Source organism: Populus nigra, chromosome 11 (assembly GCF_951802175.1).
Source record: "Populus nigra chromosome 11, ddPopNigr1.1, whole genome shotgun sequence".
Classification (NCBI taxonomy): domain Eukaryota; kingdom Viridiplantae; phylum Streptophyta; class Magnoliopsida; order Malpighiales; family Salicaceae; genus Populus; species Populus nigra.
This window is the reverse complement of record NC_084862.1, coordinates 3,344,597-3,365,435: the sequence shown is the minus strand read 5'-3', so window position 1 is coordinate 3,365,435 and position 20,839 is coordinate 3,344,597. Positions and strand designations below refer to the sequence as shown.

The window sequence follows — 20,839 nt, the reverse complement described above, 5'->3', positions numbered from 1 at the left end:
AACAACTTGCCGTTCAAGGGTTGAGTTTCTCATGTTTGTGTGTTGGAAATAGAGGCTCCTTTCATAATTTTTGTTGAGAATACAATGTTACTCGGAAACACTTTCCCAATGTGGGATCCGAGTAAAGGACAAAATAGGACCCAAAAGTACTACATATACATACCCCTAGCTAGAGGGAAGAAGATGGTATTAGAATGGACCCTGCTCTGCCATATATATCCTTAGCTATGGTTTTTGGCTAGCTATGTCTAGGTTTTTATCCGAAGAATCACATCATTCGCTTTCGCTCGGAGTGGATGGAGTACCATACAACATTGAATTACATGATGAACAATTGAGTTGACCGACTTGTATAACTTTTCGAGGAGTGGTTCCTTACACTATTGCACAAGCCATCATGTAGAGAAATTGTCAATATTGAGTGCCGAGTGTCGTTACCGTCAAAGGGAATCGTCGAATATTTTTTTGCCAAACTAGTATGTACGTATTAAGTTTCTTAATTGAAGAAGGAGCTAGACCCACGAAGTATCTTCATGTTAAGAGATGAATTAGGTTATGGAGTAACTAAGCTGATACTGTAGTATGCTATACTTTAATAAAGGAGGGAGCGTTGTGATTATCTCTGTGGAGCACACTCAAAGTTTGAAGGAAATTAATATATTCATTGTATGCCAATCTTTTTGTTTGGCACCACCACATTCGATCAAATTATATATAATATTTGAAAATCTAGGTTTGGAATGTACGTTTAAATATTATTGCTTCCATTATTTTGATGAGAATAGATGGGTGGGGGCAAGCCACTAAGACAAAAGTCCGCAAATAAATAATTGCAGTACAGGTTTACAGCCTAGCTAGGGTTAAGTGTACTTTTGACTTGTAGTTTTAATCCTCGGGTAATCTTGTTTAAGGCTAGGTTTATTACATTGAAAACGTTGGAGAGGTTTGTTTATTGTTTTTCTTTCTTTCTTTTTTTTTAAAGCTTTCTCTTTTATCTATTCTTGGACACTATGATGATAAGGTGGAGAAAATATTGGTGACGCCATTCATAGCGTGAGAAAGCATCTTTTAGTCTCAAGAGAACTTTGAAGGTGGCAAATGGCATCGTTGTCTCGTGATCATTGGTGTCTTTAGCCTTCTCTACTTACTAATCAATCTAAATCCACCTAGTGGATATGTAGGGAGAGGTTTAAAGATTTTGGCAACGTGGAAGTTTGGGCAAAAATATAGTTGGGGTCCAAGAGCCATTAACATGTGACGATATTATTTGATGTTTAAGTTATTGAAATGTTTTGGTCCATTGATTATGATAACTAGGTGGATTGGGGTCCTAGCTAATTCTGATGCTTTGTCTCCTAAATCCTGATCTTCCCTTCCATGCATTTTCCCTCTCCTTGGTAAGATCTGCTATTCACAGTATCAACATTTTAGGAGAATTTGCCGTCATATGTGACGAAAGATGTGTGATCTTATGGTGAGTGGTGACTATCTTGAAAAGATAGTGGCCACTGACCAACTTCCTGTGATCCTTGTTTAGCAGTGGTTGTGACAGTGATTTTCCTATTCAGTTCCGTGCTATGTTAATGCCATCACTAGGATTCTTTCTTCTCTTCTGTCTTTTGGTCAAGTGTCAACATTTTAGTGGTAGATACCATGCGCTTGCTACGCATGATTGTTTTCCAAATTGACTAGAACATTTTGAAGATTGCACGGCCGGCCACACGGTACCACAGAAGTCTTTAAAATGTTTTCTTTCTCTCTTTTGCAAGCCTTTTCGCAACTCTTTAGCCTAGGATTTCTTGAAAGCGGGGGCACGTGTTGGGTTGTCTTGCATTTTCCTAGGGCATTCTCTCACAAAAGTTTCATAAAACAACTTTATCTGCTTTGATTGATGTTAAAATAATTGAAATCATACACTAATTGAATTCTATAGCAGCACAAACACTAGTGGACACCCACCTTTCCACAAAGATTGGTCAGCTTTTGTTAGCTAACCTGTGCTGCTCATTACTCGTTCTATAGTTTTGTGCATATAGTATGAATTTCAGCATTAAATTAATCACCATTATTTTTTAATCTCTAGTGCGTTTCCTTTTTAGCTGTCTGTTCGTTTCGTTTTCATTCTTTATTTGGTAGATTTGGGTTCATATAAATGAGGTATATATAAGGTACATGTTACTGGTATCATTACTATGAATTTGGTTGGCTGCTGTAGCTTAGTGGTGCTGCCTGGTCATATCTTATAAGATATATTTTATATGGTTGATCCTATGCTATCAGTAGGAATTTCCCTCCTCCCCTCTCACTTTCTGCTTCCAAGAAAAGCAACTCCACTCTATGAAGCATTTTCTTTGGATACTTATCCCTTAATTTTCAGTGCCTTGTATCCCAATGATTCTGTGTCTTATTCTGAAATTCTACCTAAACTTGATAAAGCAATACCGTCTTTTAAAAAATCGGTGCGTCACTTGTTCCTATAATAGCTAGCATATTGGAGTTATATTCCAAAGGTCCCAGCCAAAAGAGATGAGGTAGTCTATTGAGGTTAAATTCCCATACATGTAATTGTTTTGGTATGTTGGCACGCTGAAATGATCTCTGTATTTTCAAAGCAGCATAGATTAAACTGCAACATTATATCTAACTTTGAGCTCCAAGGAAAAATTAATACCCTGTTTTTTTTTATGAACAGGCTACACAGCACTATAAATCTCAAAGTGGCTACTCTTGAAAATCTCAAAATTCAGTTTTTAATCCAAGAAATCTCAATCTCTGCAAATCCCAGCTAGGAAGTTTGTATACATTTTTGTGGGAATTACTTCTAAACAGATTTCAGCTTTGAGGTTCTGCGAGTGCGGAATTTCAGCATTGAGGTTCTGTAGTGTCCTCGTGATTGAATAGTGAATAGTATAATAATTGCAAAATTTTATGCTATGTATCTATGCATGGCTTGATTGTCACTAAAAATATTTTGAACATTTGCTGGTTTAATGTCAGCTTGTTGGATATAATGTATACCTGAACAAATTTTAACCTCTTGATTAACTTATGCAGGTGTGTGCCAACTTGATGGTGCGAGTGAATTAAGAGATCAGCCGAATGTAAAGCAATCTCTCATTGCATCTTATAACACTTTGTTAGCTCCGAAGGTGAAAGCTGCATGCATGGAGACTGGTAGTATTTCAGCAAAAGAGAACGGTTTCATTGGAAGCCATTCTTTCAAAGAACATAGAAGCAGCGACAGAATTAGCATTTCGTCTTGGTTCAACCAATTCAGCATTCTTCTTCAAAGAAGCCTCAAAGAACGAAAGCATGAGTCTTTCAACACTTTGAGAATCTCCCAAGTAATCATGGCTGCAGTTTTAGCTGGTCTAATATGGTGGCACTCGGATTTTCGAGATATTCAAGATCGTCTGGGTCTCCTCTTCTTCATGTCAATTTTTTGGGGGGTCTTCCCATCTTCTAACTCGGTGTTTGTTTTTCCTCAAGAAAGAGCAATCTTTGTGAAGGAAAGGGCCTCCGGTATGTACACTCTCTCTTCATATTTCATGTCTCGAATAGTCGGAGACTTGCCGATGGAGCTCATCCTCCCCACAATTTTTCTTTCTGTGACGTATTGGATGGCCGGATTGAAACCCGAACTGGGTGCTTTCCTTTTGACTCTGCTGGTTCTACTCGGCTACGTGCTCGTCTCTCAGGGCCTTGGCCTTGCTTTAGGTGCAGCAATAATGGATGCTAAACAAGCTTCAACTATAGTTACAATCACAATGCTAGCATTTGTGCTAACAGGAGGATTTTACGTGCATAAACTGCCACCATGCATGGCTTGGATCAAGTACATTTCTACAACATTCTACGTCTACAAGCTACTTATCAATGCTCAATATGGTGGAGGCAAGAATCTTTCATCCTTGCTGGGTTGCTCGCTACCTCATGGAAGTGATAAAGCAAGCTGTAAGTTCGTCGAACAAGATGTCGCAGGGCAAATTAGCCCAGCAATTAGTGTTAGTGCCTTGATATTCATGTTCGTGGGGTATAGGTTATTGGCTTACCTCGCATTAAGGCGTATAAAAGCTTAATAAGTTGTAGTTTTCTCAAAGGTTCTTCTTAATTACCTCAATGGCTCTAACTGTAATTCTCCCAAATATATATATCGATGATTTTGATTTCTTTTTGTTGTCTTTATGAATGATTATAACTACTTGGATCTTTCCCAATGAAGCAAGACTGAGGTTTGTTCTATCTCCATGCAATTTCATCAGTTTACTAAGTGGTAAAATTAATTGCAAAATTAAAACCTTTCAATCAGATTAGGGTGAGATATAAACTAATAAACACTTTGAAAGAGATCAAATTAGCACACTAATCTCTTTTAATTAACACTTTGAAATAAATCAAAAAAATCAAGTTATTGCTAAGGTGATGAGCAGTGATCATGGATGGATAAGGATAACTAACACGTTGATATGTTTTCTTAATATCTTTTAATTTTTTTTTAGTTTAAAAAAAAATATCTTTTAATTTTAATTTATAAGGAAATGGTATGTTTTAGCTGATTAGGTAAATTAAGTAATGAACAGTGATTGAGCGTTGATTAACAGAATGCTTCAACAGTGTTTTACTGAACTCTTCTCGTCCATTAGGCAATGTATAATCGGAACCTTGTCGTCGTCTAAAATTGTAAAACAATAGACGACTTGACGTTTGTGTTTTTTTTTCCTTACAGGTGGAAGGGACTTGAGGAGGCGAAGGAAGGCTTGATTTGCCTTTTGAACAGCTGCTGTCCTAAGTACATTTTCCAGCGAGTTCTAGAAGAGAAAGAAGAAACGGAAACAACTAAAAATCATTATCAACCTGAAAACAAGACCACAACAGCATTTTGATTCAGTTATTGAAGCAGAAGTGAGATAAATACTACTAAACCAATTTAATCGATGGAGATGGAGAAACAATCACCGTCACCGTCGCCGTCGCCGCCGTCTCTGCAATCAGAATCGAGCTCGTTAAGAGAACTACAACGCGTCGGTACACTGGAAATCGCTAGACCTAAACCACCTGTCGGTTTTCTCTGCGGTTCTATCCCTGTTCCTACTGACAAATCTTTCCACGCCTTCAATTCCGCTCTCGTTCCTTCTTCTCGCCAAACGTAATAATTCTTTTCTCTCTCTATTTTGTTATGTATTATGTATATAAAATAAATAATTACTTATGATTTTTTTTTAAAAAAAAGATGTAGTGTTAGTGCACCGAGGTACCGGATGTTGCCGACGGAGACTGATTTGAATACGCTCCCTGTGGTTTCTAACTTGCCGGAGAAAGTTCTTCCGATTAGTGCTGCTGTACAGTCTAAGTTCAAAGGAGGTAAACTTTTATTTATTGCGTTTTGTTATATTGATGATGGTGGAGACGTGTCTGTTTTTAATTTGTGTACTGATTGAGTGTTTTCGACCTTGAGTTGTGACATTGATGAAATGAATGAATGGTGTGGCTTATGATTTAGGATTTTGTTGTTTCGAGAAAGATGCTAGAATTTGCATATGTTTGGTTAGAAAGACGAAAACGAATATCTTTTACTGGTGATCTATCGAAGCTGTTATTGCGGGTGGCAATGTGATGATTGTAGTAAGTTTATGCATTGAGTTGGTAGAAAGGTATGTTGGATTGTCATGTTTTAGGATCTTTGAGGCACTTGTTGTTCTGGTTGAGCACTTTTTTTTAGTGATTTTACTTGTCGAGGTTAAGAGGGCAATTGAGACTGTTATTTTCTAGTATGGATGTGTCTTTGAATAGTGCATGGTCAGTGCTGTAATCGGATGCTTTATGTTATGTTTTGAATATGGAGGATTAGCTAGCCATAAGCCCTAGGAATATAATGGAGTTTCTATTATTATCTTAGTTAGCAGGTTATGTCCTATAATAGGAAGTTTCAGTTATCCAATGTGGACTGGAATTTGCTGTCTGCTTCAAACTTCCTTTAGTGTGTTGAATTGTTTTAGGACTTTAATGAAAAATTTTAGTTATTTTATCTGATTCTTCGACTTTTTTCATGCTAAATAGAAGTGCAAGTATAGGTTTTCAATTATTTCCTCATCTTTATTTAAGCTGTAACTTTTGAACTTATAAGTTTGGATTTTAAACTTGGCAGAATTTCCTTGGGATGCTGATGCCATCTCATCAAATCTTACAAGGAAATGTGAAGCCCTTGCTGTATCTGGTTTGGTGGAGTATGGAGATGAAATAGACGTGATTGCTTCAGCTGACATTCTTAAGCAGATCTTTAAAATACCATATTCCAAGGCTCGATTATCAATTGCAGTACGCCGTATTGGACAGACTCTTGTTCTCAACAAAGGGTTTGTATCTTTATATTCACAGTTTTGTTAATTTTCTTGCAAATATTTCAACATCTTGAATATTGTTACATGCAGACCCGATGCAGAAGAGGGAGAAAGGTTGGTCCGAAGACATAAAAATCAATCAAAAAAATGCACAGATCAATCTTTATTTTTGAATTTTGCTATGCACTCAGTTAGAATGGAGGCTTGTGATTGTCCACCCACCCATCCTGCTTCATCGAAGGGGCAATCAAATTCATCTGTTCTTCCAGGGGGAGATGCATCCCAGTTTGTGGGGCAGAGTGATGATGTCACTAGAAATGAAGGATTCAACCATTGCTCAGAATATCCACATGTTAAACAGGATAACTTTTTTTGGGAGAGTAAAAAAAATAAAAGAAATAAGGGCCATCATCCTGTAAAGAAGTCTTCGCACCTTGGTGAGAAGCCCAGAAGCTCAATGCAAGAAACTGAAAAGCATAAAAGAGTCAGTAATGATGGATTTCTAAGGGTTTTATTTTGGCAATTTCACAATTTCCGCATGCTTTTAGGAAGTGACTTGCTTCTGTTCAGTAATGAAAAATACGTTGCTGTCAGCTTGCATTTATGGGATGTAACTCGACAGGTAATGAAAAAAATAGTAACCCTGTCACTGTTTTATGATTTGCTGTCTACTAATTTTCTCTCTCCCTTTTTAACAGGTCACTCCGTTAACTTGGCTTGAAGCCTGGCTTGACAATGTCATGGCTAGTGTTCCTGAGCTGGCCATATGTTATCATCAAGATGGTGTTGTTCAGGGTTATGAGCTACTTAAAACAGATGATATATTTCTGTTAAAAGGCATCTCTGAAGATGGCACTCCTGCTTTCCATCCTCATGTCGTCCAACAAAATGGCCTTTCTGTTTTGAGGTTCCTTGAAGAAAACTGCAAGCAAGATCCTGGTGCTTACTGGGTACAAAAGTGATTTTAAAATACATTTTGACTTTATCTTTTTGAAGTTTTTTATTTTTTAATTAAGACTTCCAGTTGATGCTGTCTTTTTAATCTGGATTGAAATTTTTACAGCTTTATAAAAGTGCTGGAGAAGACATGATTCAACTTTTTGATCTTTGTGTTATTCCCAAAACTCATTCCTCCAACGATTGTGATGATGGCACAAGCTCCCTGCCTTCTTTACTGCATAGAGGGAGAAGCGATTCCTTATTTTCTTTAGGAACTCTCCTTTATCGTATAGCTCACAGGCTTTCCCTTTCAATGGTATAAAATAAGTAGAACTTTTGTACTGCTACAACACTTAAGAAACTACAACAAGCTGTTTCGGTGTTTCTAATCCCTAATTTTTCTCATGCAGGCTCCTAATAATAGGGCCAAGTGTGCCAGATTCTTCCAACAATGTTTGGAATTTCTAGATGATCCGGACCATCTGGTATTTTATGTTTTCTTGAATATTGAGTAACATTTAGTTTGAGGGTTGTGGTCCTTTTTCTTGTTGGTTTTTTTTTTTTAAAAAAAATTTATGATTGAGGACACGATGATTAAAACAATATGATATAAACAGGTGGTGCGCGCATCTGCTCATGAACAATTTGCAAGGCTCCTTTTGAATCATGATGAGGAGCTGGAATTGACATTTGAATCACTCCCAGGAGAATGTGAAGTTACAGTTCCAGTTGACTCCTCGGACCCCTTGAGTAGATTCTCTGAATCAGTTGCTTATGAAAATGTCTCTTCAGTTGCAGAAGACAGATGGAGTGAGGAGGGAAAAGCTTTTCGGGAAGTAATATCAGAAGCCTCGGTAAAATTGACTTTGGAGTCAAATATTTCGACTCCAGGAAATCTGATAGCATTGGATGATACTGAATCAAAAGATTCAGGAGTTTTGCCTAGTTCCAGTAGTGACGAAATGGTTGCTGTGTGCAAAGTTTCCCCAACACCTCCCCATGCGGTGCAAACTGTGGCTGAGCCTGTCTCTTCTAAGTTAGCTGCAGTACATCATGTTTCTCAAGCTATCAAGTCGCTCAGATGGATGCACCAGCTGCAAAGTTCTGATTCAGAGTTGCTTGATGAAGGCAGTTATTTTGATGGGCCACCTTCCTCAATGAACTTTTCTGTTTGTGCATGTGGTGATGCTGATTGTATCGAAGTTTGCGACATCCGACAGTGGCTACCAACATCAAAAGTGGATGAAAAATTGTGGAAACTAGTTCTTCTTCTTGGAGAATCTTATTTGGCACTAGGACAAGCTTACAAGGAGGATAAACAGCTGCATCAAGCTTTGAAGGTAGTAGAATTAGCATGTGCTGTATACGGATCAATGCCACAGTTCTTGGAAGACAGTAGGTTTATTTCCTCAATGGTTACTTATTCATCCTCAATAAAATGCAATGATGGAGATGAGAAGATGATATCGTGTGTTAGCAACAGAAAAGAAGTGAAATCCAGCTCCAATGACAGGTTTCTTGCTTATGAGCAGTTTTCTTCTACGTACCTCTTTTGGGCCAAGGCATGGACACTGGTTGGTGATGTTTATGTTGAGTTCCATTTCATGAAGGGTAAAGTGCTCTCAAATCAATCAGAGACAAAATCTTCTGCTAGAGAGTTGAGAATATCAACAGAGGTCGTGAAAGAAGTCCAGAGGCTGAAGAAGAAGCTGGGGCAGCATAATCAGAACTGCAGTTCATGCTCCTTGGTGAATTGCAGCTGCCAGAGTGATAGGGCAAGTAGCGGTAGCAGTGCAAGCAGTAGCAGTGGAGATAAACACTCTGTAGCTTATGGTAGAAAGCACAGTAAAAGATCCCATGCTAAGGGTGCCACCTACTCACTCATGGGAGATTCTGATAATGGCCGGGCACATCACAAAGAGAAAAGTAGGAAGAATTCTGGAGAATATCCTCAGCTTCGCAGAGGTGATAATGATACTGCAATAGAAGCTTCTGGTATTGCAGTTGATAAGCATGAGATTAATTCCTTGGCAGATGCTAATTCTGATGTATTAGAGGGTGGTTTGGAAACACATGATGCAGGTTCCATTTTGCCTTCTCAAAGTGAAACTACTTCAAAAGAAAAACCTAAACCAATTAAAGGAGGGATATTTAAATATATTAGCAATCCTGCTGTCAGAGATGCAGAATACAATCTTTCTGCTGCTTTAAGTTGTTACCAGGAAGCTAGAAAGGCATTGAGTGGACTTCCTACTGGCTCAGCAGAACTTCAATCTGTAATTAAAAAGATAGGGTGGGTTTGTAACGAAATGGGTCGGAATAGGCTAGAAGGAAAAGAGTTGAACAAAGCTGAACTTGCATTTGCAGATGCCATAGATGCGTTCAGAGAAGTTTCTGACCATGCCAACATCATATTAATTAATTGTAATTTGGGCCATGGTAGACGAGCATTGGCTGAAGAGATGGTGTCCAAGATGGAAAATCTCAAATCACATCCAATCTTCCAGAATGCATACAAGGAAGCTCTGCAAACTGCAAAACTAGAATACAGTGAATCCCTCAGATATTATGGGGCAGCAAGAGCAGAACTAAATGCTATTGTGGAAGAGGATGATTCGGTGCCAACTGTCTTGAGAAATGAAGTTCAGACTCAGTTTGCTCATACATATTTGAGGCTTGGCATGCTTTTGGCTAAAGAAGATGTTACCACAAGAGTTTATGAAAATGGAGCATTGGAAGATATGCCTGTTGTTACTATTAGTCCGAATGAAAAAAGAGACAGGAAAGAAGTGAGGAAGCATGAGATTTCAGCTAATGATGCCATTAGGGAGGCATTGACTGTGTATGAATCTCTGGGTCAATTACGGAAACAAGAAGCTGCATATGCGTACTCTCAACTAGCTAGCTACCAGAGGGATTGCTGTTTGAAATTCTTGAATTTGGATCTAAAGAATACCACTTTAAATAAAAATGGAAACAACAATCTTCAGCGGGTGAAGCAATATGCATGCCTGGCTGAGAGGAACTGGCAAAAAGCAATGGACTTCTACAGTCCCAAGACACATCCTGCCATGCATTTGACTATTCTTATTGAGAGATCAGCTCTTTCATTGAGCCTCTCGAGCACCTTACACTCAAATGTGGTACGTTCTTTGACCATTTTTTGCTATATGAGATCCTAATATTCCCATCCTTACTTTCTGACGTGATGCATCCAAGTCTGAATTTTTCAAGAAACAGCAAATATTTCGTGGCCTTTTTCTTTAGGATGACATAGGTTTGAGTTTTTAAAGAAGTTCCATTAACAGCTAATGGAGAAGACAGATTTCGATGATAAAGAGGGATCTGTTGACATGGTGTAATCTAGTATTTATTGATCAAGAAGACTGAATGTTGGGATAGGAATATAGAGGTGGATAGGACAATGATTGTCTCAGCAAAAAGATCAAAACGTTTCCTACTCACTATCTTACTGCTGTTTCTTTTTGGTCTCTCTTGCCCTCCTGAGCCATGACTGGTTATCAGTTTTAATCTCAGCAACTTTTTTAAAGATGAAAGGTAGCTCATCTATACCAGTGCAATGGCGACTTTTTGTGACTTTTGTTCCTATTTCCATTATCATTTTCATCAGAAGCCATGTATAGCCATCTTGTGATGAAGAGCTTCGGTATGTATTGGTAATTTAGGAACCATTTCATTGCGCCCTGCAACCATGTTGTTTGAGCCATTTCCAGATCCTTGTTTTTTTTTTGTTTTAATCTTTATGACTGCATTCTTATCACAGTTACTGGAGAGGCACTGATCAATTGCTTTTGTTCCAGATGCTAGAATCAGCTCTAGCTCGCATGCTTGAAGGACGTCACATATCAGATGATTCTTTCGGGACTGATTATCCTGAGATAAATTCCAAATTCTGGGGTCAACTACAGATGCTCTTAAAGAAAATGCTGTCCTTGGCACTCTCTGCAAATGCAAATAAGCCTGCTGCTTTTGCACAGCCAATTCCATCATCGAGCAAGTGCGGAGATGCTGGAAAACTCAGGGAGCTCTACAAAATGTCCTTGAAGTCTTCTAATTTAAGTCAATTACATGCTATGCACACCCTATGGACATCGTAGTTTGAAGCATCTGCATTCTAGTCTTAAATATTTGCTCCTCAAATTGCAAAGTGGCAGAGTGCCTGTATATAACAAGTTTCTTGCTGTGTGTTGTATAGTATCTTATACCTTAGCAGCCAATGAACACATTAAAGGATTTGAAATATAGTGTCTTCAATAGGATTCCAGAAGAAAAGAATTAAAGAATTAGATATTGATAGGATTTCTTTTTCCCTTTGTTTTCTTAGTTTTCCTGCACCTAAACCTTATACTCTAAGACCCTAAACCCTAGGCCTAGATATGTAGCAGTTGTTCAAGAATGTGCATAGAGAAAACTGGAGCCCTGTTTAGACTAATGTGAATGTATGAACGTAAAGCAACATGTAATTTATTTTTTTTTATCACTCAACCCTGGACCAACATTAGTTCCAATCGAAAAATAAAAAAGAAATTAAACCTTCAACCCCTTGAATGTTCAAATGCCATTTGCTGAACTCATTTTTTGCTAGTGACTATCTACACTCATCTATTGTCTTAAAAGTTTTCACATGTATCCTCCCGTCTCAACACCCTTTTAATTATTCTTAAGTTCTAACATCAAAGTTTTTCTTGCTTTCTACAGATCACATAAGAAAGTTATTTTTGCATATATTTAGATGAATTCACATATTATTGCAAACCATGGGCTTGTTTGTTTTTGCGTTTCAAAAGCTCTTTTAAAAAAATTTGAAATTTTTTTATTTTTTTAATAACTTTAAATTAATATATTTTTAGTGTTTTCAAATTATTTTAATGTGCTGATATCAAAAATGATTTTAAAAAAAATATCATTAGCATGTATTTTAGCACAAAAAATTATTTAAAAAGCAAAAATTAATCTTTTTCACAATGCTTACATGTAGCTGTAAGAGTTTCAGAATCACTTTCAAGTTTTTAAAGATGATCTGAAATTTGTGACTTTTTTTATGTATCAGCTGCATTTCTTTTCTTAGAACCAGAGGATGGAGGTTTTTACCATCAGTATCAGTGGTAGGACTCGGAACTAGTAAAGGATCTAAACTTGCTATAGCCATTGTAAGATCTTCATTGTTTACTTGAACTGAGGTAATGATTGCTACATTCCAATCCTCATGGTTTTTCATCTGAAATTAATTACAACAACAGATCAACAATCATAATTGATAACTGATAATAGCAATATTAAAACCAACTGTGAATTTCATTTTCAAAATATTACAAGAATAATCATATTATCTTCTTGATCTTATCTTGCAATTGAACGGTTCATGAGTTCAAGTAGTGTTGAGACTATCTATAGACTATCACGCTGAACTCGAAGGCTTCACAACTTTTTATCTATCGACTATCAGGTCCAGTGTTCATCTATCTGACTAATAATACGCAAGCATGTTCATCAATTAGGTACTCCATATAATGAAAGTAACAGGATTTATTATCACAGTAGCAAGCATTTTTGTACATTTTCTGCAGTTCGCACAGAATGTGACAATTGCCACTGTCTCAAAGTATTACATCTACAACAATGTCAGAGTCTTGTGGCCAGAAAGTCAATGGTGTTGGCATCTGTTTCTGTGGTTAAACCACAATGATAAATGAGATGCTATTGTAAAGCTTCAATTGGGTAACTTAAGAATAACATAATCCTCGCAACGCAGAAAAGGGCTAGCTTTCAGAATTTAGCTATTCCAATTTCTGCTGTTTCAAGTTCGTAGCTGCACAAACTATTGCCTTCATTTAGCATCTGGGGTTGCATTTTCAACCCCCAAAGCATCAGCCAAATTAAAGTTCAGGTTGCTTCTCACGGTTCTGGTCCTCCCAACTCCTCCATCACCCTTTCTCATCATTGCAGCAAACTCCCCATAATCTATCCTCCCATCCTGTAAAAAGTGACGTATTAACAACATTGAGTTTAGGACTTGGAACTTCAAAGATATTATGCTTAGCAAAAGTAGTGCCCGTTATATTATTCAATATGAAACACACAATAAAACTCATTCCATTTCAGGCAAATTGAAGTGATCAAGACACCCTCATATCTTTTATATTTGTCTACATCAATATGGGCATATGGCACCCACACCTACAATATAAAATAAACCAGGTTATGGCTAGCAAGAAGCAACAGGTATAGGTCTGGATTCATCATCTCCTGGCATGAGGCTTCATCAGCAATAAACCAGTTGCAGCAAATAAGAATACCGTAATCCCAGTGCAGTGAAACAGACGGGAAAAACCAATACCAACCTTTGGAGAGAAAATGCAAGATTTTCCTACCACTTATCTAGATTTTGTTTTCCATTTATTATCTGTGCGTTCGTCTGGAAGAATCATCATGATCCAGAAAATCAATTTCCTCCTTGCTAATTAATAACTGCTTAAATCTCATATGTGCAAACAAAGCGCTGCTTCGACCAAACCTCAAGCCCACAAGCAAAACCTTAATTATACTCTGTGGCTAAAATTACCATCATTATACTTTTATCTGAATGTAAGAGATCAGATAGGTAAAATATTTTAAGCCATTATAAGGCCCATTTATGTTCATATGGAACTAATAAAGAAGAAGTTTTGGTGTGACAATAATGGCACTGATGATGAAGGTGATATATACTAAGTACTAGGATTAAATAGGAAAGTGAGATTATTAGATGTGGACCAAATATAAACATACAGACTCACATTGTCTTGATCAATTTCTTTGATTGTCTCATCCAGATGTACATCACCAAGACCAAAATCTTTGCAGGCCTGTTGAAGTTCATCAATCGTGATGTAGCCACTACCATCTTTGTCAAAATAGGAAAAAGCTGCGACCAAATTGTCTTCTCTCTCCATCTTATTTAAGTGCAAAGTAGCAGCAAGAAATTCACCATAGTCTATGGTTCCACTGTTGTCTATATCAGCCTGTAGAAGTTTTCGTGCATGGTTAGCAAAACATATCAGCAGTTATGCAGAAAATCTCGTTAGCAATATAAAAAAATCATGTTTAGACTGTTAGGCACAAAAGCAAAGAAATAATAAAAAGATTTTTTTTTCCTTTATCCAGTTTCTTGTAGGTGTTTACCGCATCCATCAAGTCCTTGATTTCAGTTTCTGTCATCTGAGAACCAACTCTCTTCAAACCGTGTTTAAGTTCTTCGAATGTTATTGTCCCACTATTGTCCGTGTCAATCATTTTAAACAACTCTTTCAAACCACCAATTTCTTCTTCAGAAAGCCTTTCTGCTATGACCTACAAAAAAAGAAATTCCCAATACCAAGAATGAAAGCACCATTTATATAATTATCAGAAAATAGCTGTCTTATCGTAGAAAGCCAACAAAGAGAAATGGTTTTGACCACCAAGTTTCATAACAGCTTCTACAGAACACAACTAGAGATAAAAGAGAACAGGAGACCCAATATTTTATCATAGCATGCAGTTTCATTCTTAAGTCGAACAAAATGTCTAACTGGGTGAAAGTTCCCACTGTTGCATAGTTTCTTTGTGAACAAACATTCGTGTCCGTTAACAAAACAAGCTTTTGCCGCATATGATGATAATTTGCATATCTAAAGCTTTGCTCAGTGATAACACTATCAACATTGAAGGATATATTTTCTCTTTCCCGCTCCTTCCATTCCTTGCACATCACAGATAGCTATTAATGGTTGAATTGTTCTACGAATAGAAAGTATAAGTAGCATTGAGATAATCCCTTAAAGAGATTATAAATAATAAGCTTAAAAGAAATGGGCGTCGAGGACAATCGTTTCAGGATCCTAAGTTGTACTCCAAACCAATGCTGTTGAGTGCTGACAGAGATGCCCACTAGAAAGACCATCACTCAACTGCTTTAGCTGCCTTCCACTTAGTATGCTGAAACGATCAGGCTTCACCATTATTCAATATTAATGCAATCAAATCAAATCAAATGAGTATGTGTGTTTTTTAACTTGCTATTCGCTTAAAGAATGCGATACTAAGAAAAAACCACATGTGGTGCCTTAAGCTCTGTGCATCCAATCCTCCAAACGAAGGTGCCACACGGGCATGAAGACATTGGGGAACCAGATAAACAGTGCCTAGCATAATGAAAGTTCTGTCCTCAGTAATGCTTGCTTTATCTGTCAAGTTTCTCAAACAATGCACAGGATGCCTGAGATATCAATTGTCTATAAAAGATGCATTACATCACAACATCTTCTTTGGAAGATTTATCACATCACAACTCTATCAATGATTATAACTTTCTCCTGATCTCAGCATCTCAGTTGCTTATTATCTGGATATTACAAATTTGCATAATTTTGAAGTTTAAATAAAAATTCTTCAACACTAGCAAGCCACTATACATAAAAATTCATTCAGTTTATCCTACTATTAATACTTAATTGTAGTTGTTTGCCTCTTTTTCCCATGAATATTACTTAAAGCAGATGCTTTTCACTTTCTAAAAATTAACTGAATCATTAATTTGATTATCAAATTCCTGTCATTAAATTTCCTATGCTTACAAAAGTCTATATGGAAAATGGTAACAGGAAAAGCAAGGATAAGACATACACGCAAAGCCATCTTTTTAAGTTTATTCATCGCTGAGAAATGCTTCAGACGTGACAATACTGCAGAATCAAGAGGTTTGTCTGGAGCAACTCTGTCATCTACAATCCATGGGTTACCTGATAATACAAACAATCGCTTTTATGTCTTGACCAGGATAAAAAAAAACTTTAGCAAGGTTAGTAAATATCTGCATTCTTACTAGCTACATAAAGTCCAAAACTAATAATATCCCGATGCAAAAGAATGAAAACACTTACACAAGACTTCATGAGCAGTAATCCTTTGCTTCGGGTCCCTGTCAAGCATCTTTCTGATCAAATCTTTGGCACTTTCTGAGATATTTGGCCACGGATCAGATTCTAAATCTAGTTTTCCTTGTAAAATCTGTCTGAAGATTCCTGAATCGGTTTCTGCAAGTAGTAGGAAAAGTTAAATACACTTCGTTGCAAGACTAGAACTGCAGAGAATGAGAGAGAATACGAATTAGGATCGCTACCTGCCCAAAAAGGCGGAACCCCACTTAATAAGATGTAAAGGATAACACCCGCACTCCAGACATCTGCTTGAGGACCATAGTGCTTAAGCAAAACCTCTGGTGCAACATAATACGGACTCCCAACTACATCATAAAAATATTGTCCTGTAGGCAAAAGGAATAGGAGAGAAATTAGCAAACCATACATCTTTGATGAAGCACCATTCAGAAACCAAGGAAACATTTTTGCATACACGTCATTCCTAGCAACTTAAGTTTACCCAAAGAAGGTCATCAATGGTTAGAAAGAGAAGAGGAAAACAATGGGCAGAAATTTCTTTAAAATTTATAAATATTTATTCCAAGACAACAAAGAATGCAAGCTTACCAATCACACACTAAGGTTCAAGATCAAAACAAAAAAGAAAAAAGAAACCTCTCTATACAAGATAAGAGAGATCAAAACCACAATTTCTTCTTAAGAAACAACGCCACAAGAAGTAAAGAAAAAACAACCTGGCTTGTAAAAGACAGAAAGGCCAAAATCTGTAGTCTTGAGCTTGGCATCATCACCAGGTTTATCAAACAAGAAATTCTCAGGCTTAAGATCTCTATGCATAACCCCCAAACAATGACAATACTCAACCACCCCAATTATGTTTTTGGTCAATTTAGCAGCCTCTTTCTCGCTATAATGACCCTTTGCCACGATCCTATCAAAAAGCTCACCACCTGCACATAACTCCATAACCAAATGTACAAACATGGAATCTTCATAAGTATCCTTTATTTGCACCACATTTGGTTGCCCTGATAAATGGTGCATGATCTGAATCTCTCTATAAACATCCTCATAGTCTTCTCTACATAAAAGTTTCCTCTTTGAAATTGATTTGCAGGCATAAAGAGCGCTGCTTGCTTTATGGGTACATAGATACGTGATTCCAAATTGACCTTGTCCTAGTTTCTTGCCAAACAAATAATGGTCTCTAAGTCTTGGGGTTTGATGTGGCAAAACTGAAGTTGCGGGCTTTCTTGTTGTTGGCCGTGCTCTTGATGCTGGTGGTGTTGCTGAAGATGGTCGTTGTTGTGGTGGTGGTGCTCTGCTGGTTTCTTCATTCATTTTTTTGGAAAAGTATGAACCTTTTTCGGTTTTTTTTGGTTTCTCTCAATTCTTGAGGAAAGGAATGAAGGGAAGGGAATGGTTGTTCTTGTTTGAGTTCGATATTATGGGAGCTGAAGTGGCATTCCAATTCAGGATGATTTTTTTTTTTATTGCAAGATTTTCGGGGCTCAATTTTATTGGTGGAAACAATTAAACAAATAGTTTTTGCTAATAGGTCATCATATCACCGTTCATGGAAAGTAGATTATGTAGGACCTTACTCTACAATTATTATTATTTTCTTTAAGTTTTAATTAATTTTAACTTTTATTTATGTAGTTATTCATCAAGTTGAACTCCGGTAAAATTTAACAAAATAATTCTAGTTTTCTTTTTAAAAAAAATTGTCTACAATCAAGTTGTTTTATTAAAAAATAAAACGTAATTGAGATTGATCAAATAAATTCACAATCCAAGCTTTAAATTAGGTTTGAATTCTTAAGACCCATTTATAACTATGCTTATTTATTATGGAGTTACAATGGTAAAACAAATGGGAAGCAAAATATTTTAATTTTAGTTCAATCAAAACATCTTGATAGAGAAAATTCATTAAGAAAAAGGTTTCGTTTTTCCTTTTATTTTATATATATCTCTTGGTTTGCTCATTTTCATGTGAAAAATAGGATAAGGTTTGAAACAAGGTTTTTTATTATTATTATTAGTGTTGGTGTTCGAGTTAGCTTGCACGTATCTCGACTAATCCCACGAGTCCTGAAATTAACAACCATGTAAACCTCTAGTAGCCATCTTATTTGCAATCACAGGTCTCGAATTTAAGATCATAGAGAAAACAAACATTTTAATCTCAAGTTTTTACCACTGAATCACCTATTAGATGGTTGAAACAAGATTATTCTTGATTTGTGGCGTTGAGTGAATATGATGGATATATGCGATTTATTGATTACTTCTGGGATAACTTAACAGAAAAATAGCGGAGGGGAAATCATTTTTACCATCCTCACAAAGTATGCTGATTGGAATGACACCCTTTTTTTTTTTTCAAGGTGCTTTATTAATTTTTAACATTCATATGTAGAGATTTGCTTTGGCAGACATGAACTGGCGAAAGAAAGTAGAAACAAAGAGCTATGTCTCTCCAACTTCCTCTTGATGCTAAAATTAAGCGAATCTCAAACATAAGAATAAGTGAAAAACGTCAGATACTAAACGGCCTGATGCACATCATATTCATAACATATTAAAGCAATGTAAAAAACTATACGAGATTTAGATCCAGAACTTTATTAATATGTCAAACGTTGCAGTACAAACACAGGACACGGGATAAACCTGTTTATACACGAAGGAAGAGTTCGGGAAGGCTTTAACAGCTATTTAATGCAGCCTCCCAATCCCAGGTCCTGTATGCAGCTGAAGTTTCTTGCTGGGGACAACCTGAAGAACACCTGGAAGTTCTGCAACGAAAAGCATATGATCATGAATATAAAGAAAGATTTGTCAAGTAAATTGTTAATGGCAGCAAAGGTCACTTGTGAATATATCAAATGCAAAATGCTACATAAAATTAAACATCGTCAAAAACATTCAACAAACGCAATGGAACAGAGTTGTTTACATGCACTCAAACCACTAAATACAATATATTTCGTTCAAGAAAGAAGATGCTCTCCATATGATGCCAACAATCAAACACCCCATATCAGCTTCACATTTTACACATCCGTTCAGCAAGAGAGGAATCATTTGCATTTGAAATCAGTTGTGTGGTGAAAAAAATAATGAGACAATTAAACAGGCTTTACTTGATTTTACTAAAGTGTTTAGATTGAAAGTAAATGGTAAGAACACGAAAAGAACAAGCTTCCATGCATAATTCAAGCATATAGGGTATTATAACAGCTAATGGAAATCAGAATTCACGACATCCATAATCCATGAAGAAATTCTTGCAAAATTCTTATTTAAATGGCCTAAATAATAAACCTGGGAGCTTGAATATATATATAAAAAAAAAAATCAGGGAACCTTTACTATTATCAAAGAAAACCTCAAATTCACATTGTAAGATGAACAATCTCAAGTTTTTTTCACAAAAAAAGATCCCATTTAACTTGTGAAATCATTTCAATAAAAAAACTTAGACAAAGATGCATACTTGAGATTTGTTCAACTTGTTGTGGTGTCAGCTTGGCAGAGAATCCACTCGCTGCTGCCTTATAACTATAAAGCAAAGCCTCCTTTGCAGCATCCTCGCTATAGACACACAGCAAAAAACCCCTTAAAATCCAAAGCATAAATAAATAAATATCTATACAGATCTGAATTACAACACCATACAGTACAGTACCTGCCAAGAACAGAGGCGAGGGTTCGGATATGGTAAGCCTCAGGCTCCTCGTCCTGAGGTCTCTCGGTATAGACAATCTGAACCGATGCTGTTGATGATGAATCAGCCGTTGAAGGAACAGACTCGGCCATTCTGATTACAAAGATCAAAGCTAACAACAAAATCAACGGTGATGATGATGAGAAAGAGAAGGGAAACTTGGTTCTTCTGTGCATATTGGATTTTGAGCTCTGCTTCATCTTCTCTTATTTATAAGCAGAAAGAAAGTTATGGCTGAAATCTAAATAATTCAAAAGGATTACACTTCGCTTGATGCTTAGCAACGGAGTTTCCTTTGTAGTTTAATCTTCGGGATCCCCGCCGTGTGAGGGAGACAACCGTCGGCTTCTTACGCGTTACGTGGCTTTTGTTTTTTCTCTTTCAATTTGTTTCGTTTGCAATTTTCGTTATACAATTTTTTATGTTTTTGTTAAAAGTTTATATTTTTTATATGTTTTAGATTTATTGATGTGTTGATTTTAAAAATAATTTTTAAAAAATGAAAAAAATAAAAAATATTTTGAAAAACAATCAAAATTACACTTAATTAGATCCATGATTTTAGATTTATTTAATGAAAATGAATAAACATTATACTACTAAAAATAAAAATAATTTATGTGCATCATCGTATTAATTTAAGATTTGAAGAATAAGAAATATTTTGGTGTAGGATATCAATTTCATGTCTCAGTGAAAGTAAAATACGATAATATTAAAAAGAAAATACAAGATATTGAAAAAAATTAAAGTAAACAACGATATTATTTGTAAAATTTGAATTTTTTTTGTTCTTTTAAATTAATTTTTAATTTTTTTTTAATTATTTTGATATACTAGTATAAAAAAATTATTAAGTTTCATTTATATTTTTTTAAATAAATAACCAAAACATTTCTAAAAAA

At 36.2% G+C, this 20,839-nt stretch overlaps 4 protein-coding genes across 8 annotated transcripts; 2 read left to right on the top strand and 2 right to left on the bottom strand.

Annotated features, from left to right (window-relative positions):
- Positions 1-3,041: 3,041 nt before the first annotated feature.
- LOC133668659 (ABC transporter G family member 25-like) lies at positions 3,042-4,170 on the top strand (the record flags this gene model as incomplete). The annotated part of the gene is made up of 1 exon (XM_062088611.1): positions 3,042-4,170. A coding segment is annotated over one exon (1,038 nt), but the record flags the coding sequence as incomplete, so codon positions are not given.
- Positions 4,171-4,721: 551 nt separating this feature from the next.
- Positions 4,722-11,839, top strand: LOC133668725 (uncharacterized). Of its 4 annotated transcripts, none has more exons than XR_009833775.1 (10): positions 4,722-5,146; positions 5,231-5,361; positions 6,146-6,353; positions 6,429-6,960; positions 7,037-7,288; positions 7,402-7,593; positions 7,688-7,762; positions 7,895-10,420; positions 10,815-10,944; positions 11,099-11,222. XR_009833775.1 is itself a non-coding variant. In XM_062088674.1 (9 exons), exons 1-9 carry the CDS (start codon positions 4,935-4,937, stop codon positions 11,393-11,395), a joined length of 4,419 nt encoding a protein of 1,472 aa, XP_061944658.1. In that variant the 5' UTR covers positions 4,724-4,934; the 3' UTR covers positions 11,396-11,839. The 4 variants fall into 4 exon arrangements, 2 of the variants coding, with proteins under 2 accessions (XP_061944658.1, XP_061944657.1); XR_009833776.1 differs by having other exon boundaries at positions 11,062-11,222; XM_062088674.1 differs by lacking the exon at positions 10,815-10,944 and having other exon boundaries at positions 4,724-5,146; positions 5,237-5,361; positions 11,099-11,839.
- Positions 11,840-12,806: 967 nt separating this feature from the next.
- Positions 12,807-17,860, bottom strand: LOC133668250 (calcium-dependent protein kinase 11-like). Its single transcript, XM_062088025.1, has 7 exons — positions 16,933-17,860; positions 16,438-16,581; positions 16,199-16,351; positions 15,942-16,057; positions 14,460-14,627; positions 14,075-14,299; positions 12,807-13,272 (listed from the first exon to the last, which is right to left on the bottom strand). The coding sequence occupies exons 1-7, from the start codon at positions 17,537-17,539 to the stop codon at positions 13,126-13,128; spliced, it is 1,560 nt and encodes a 519-aa protein (XP_061944009.1). The 5' UTR covers positions 17,540-17,860; the 3' UTR covers positions 12,807-13,125.
- Positions 17,861-18,813: 953 nt separating this feature from the next.
- LOC133668169 (subtilisin-like protease SBT3.6) lies at positions 18,814-20,333 on the bottom strand. Of its 2 annotated transcripts, XM_062087908.1 has the most exons (4): positions 20,231-20,333; positions 19,896-20,030; positions 19,704-19,801; positions 18,814-19,002 (listed from the first exon to the last, which is right to left on the bottom strand). In XM_062087908.1, exons 2-4 carry the CDS (start codon positions 20,024-20,026, stop codon positions 18,923-18,925), a joined length of 309 nt encoding a protein of 102 aa, XP_061943892.1. In that variant the 5' UTR covers positions 20,027-20,030; positions 20,231-20,333; the 3' UTR covers positions 18,814-18,922. The 2 variants fall into 2 exon arrangements, with proteins under 2 accessions (XP_061943892.1, XP_061943891.1); XM_062087907.1 differs by having other exon boundaries at positions 19,896-20,332.
- Positions 20,334-20,839: the final 506 nt, after the last annotated feature.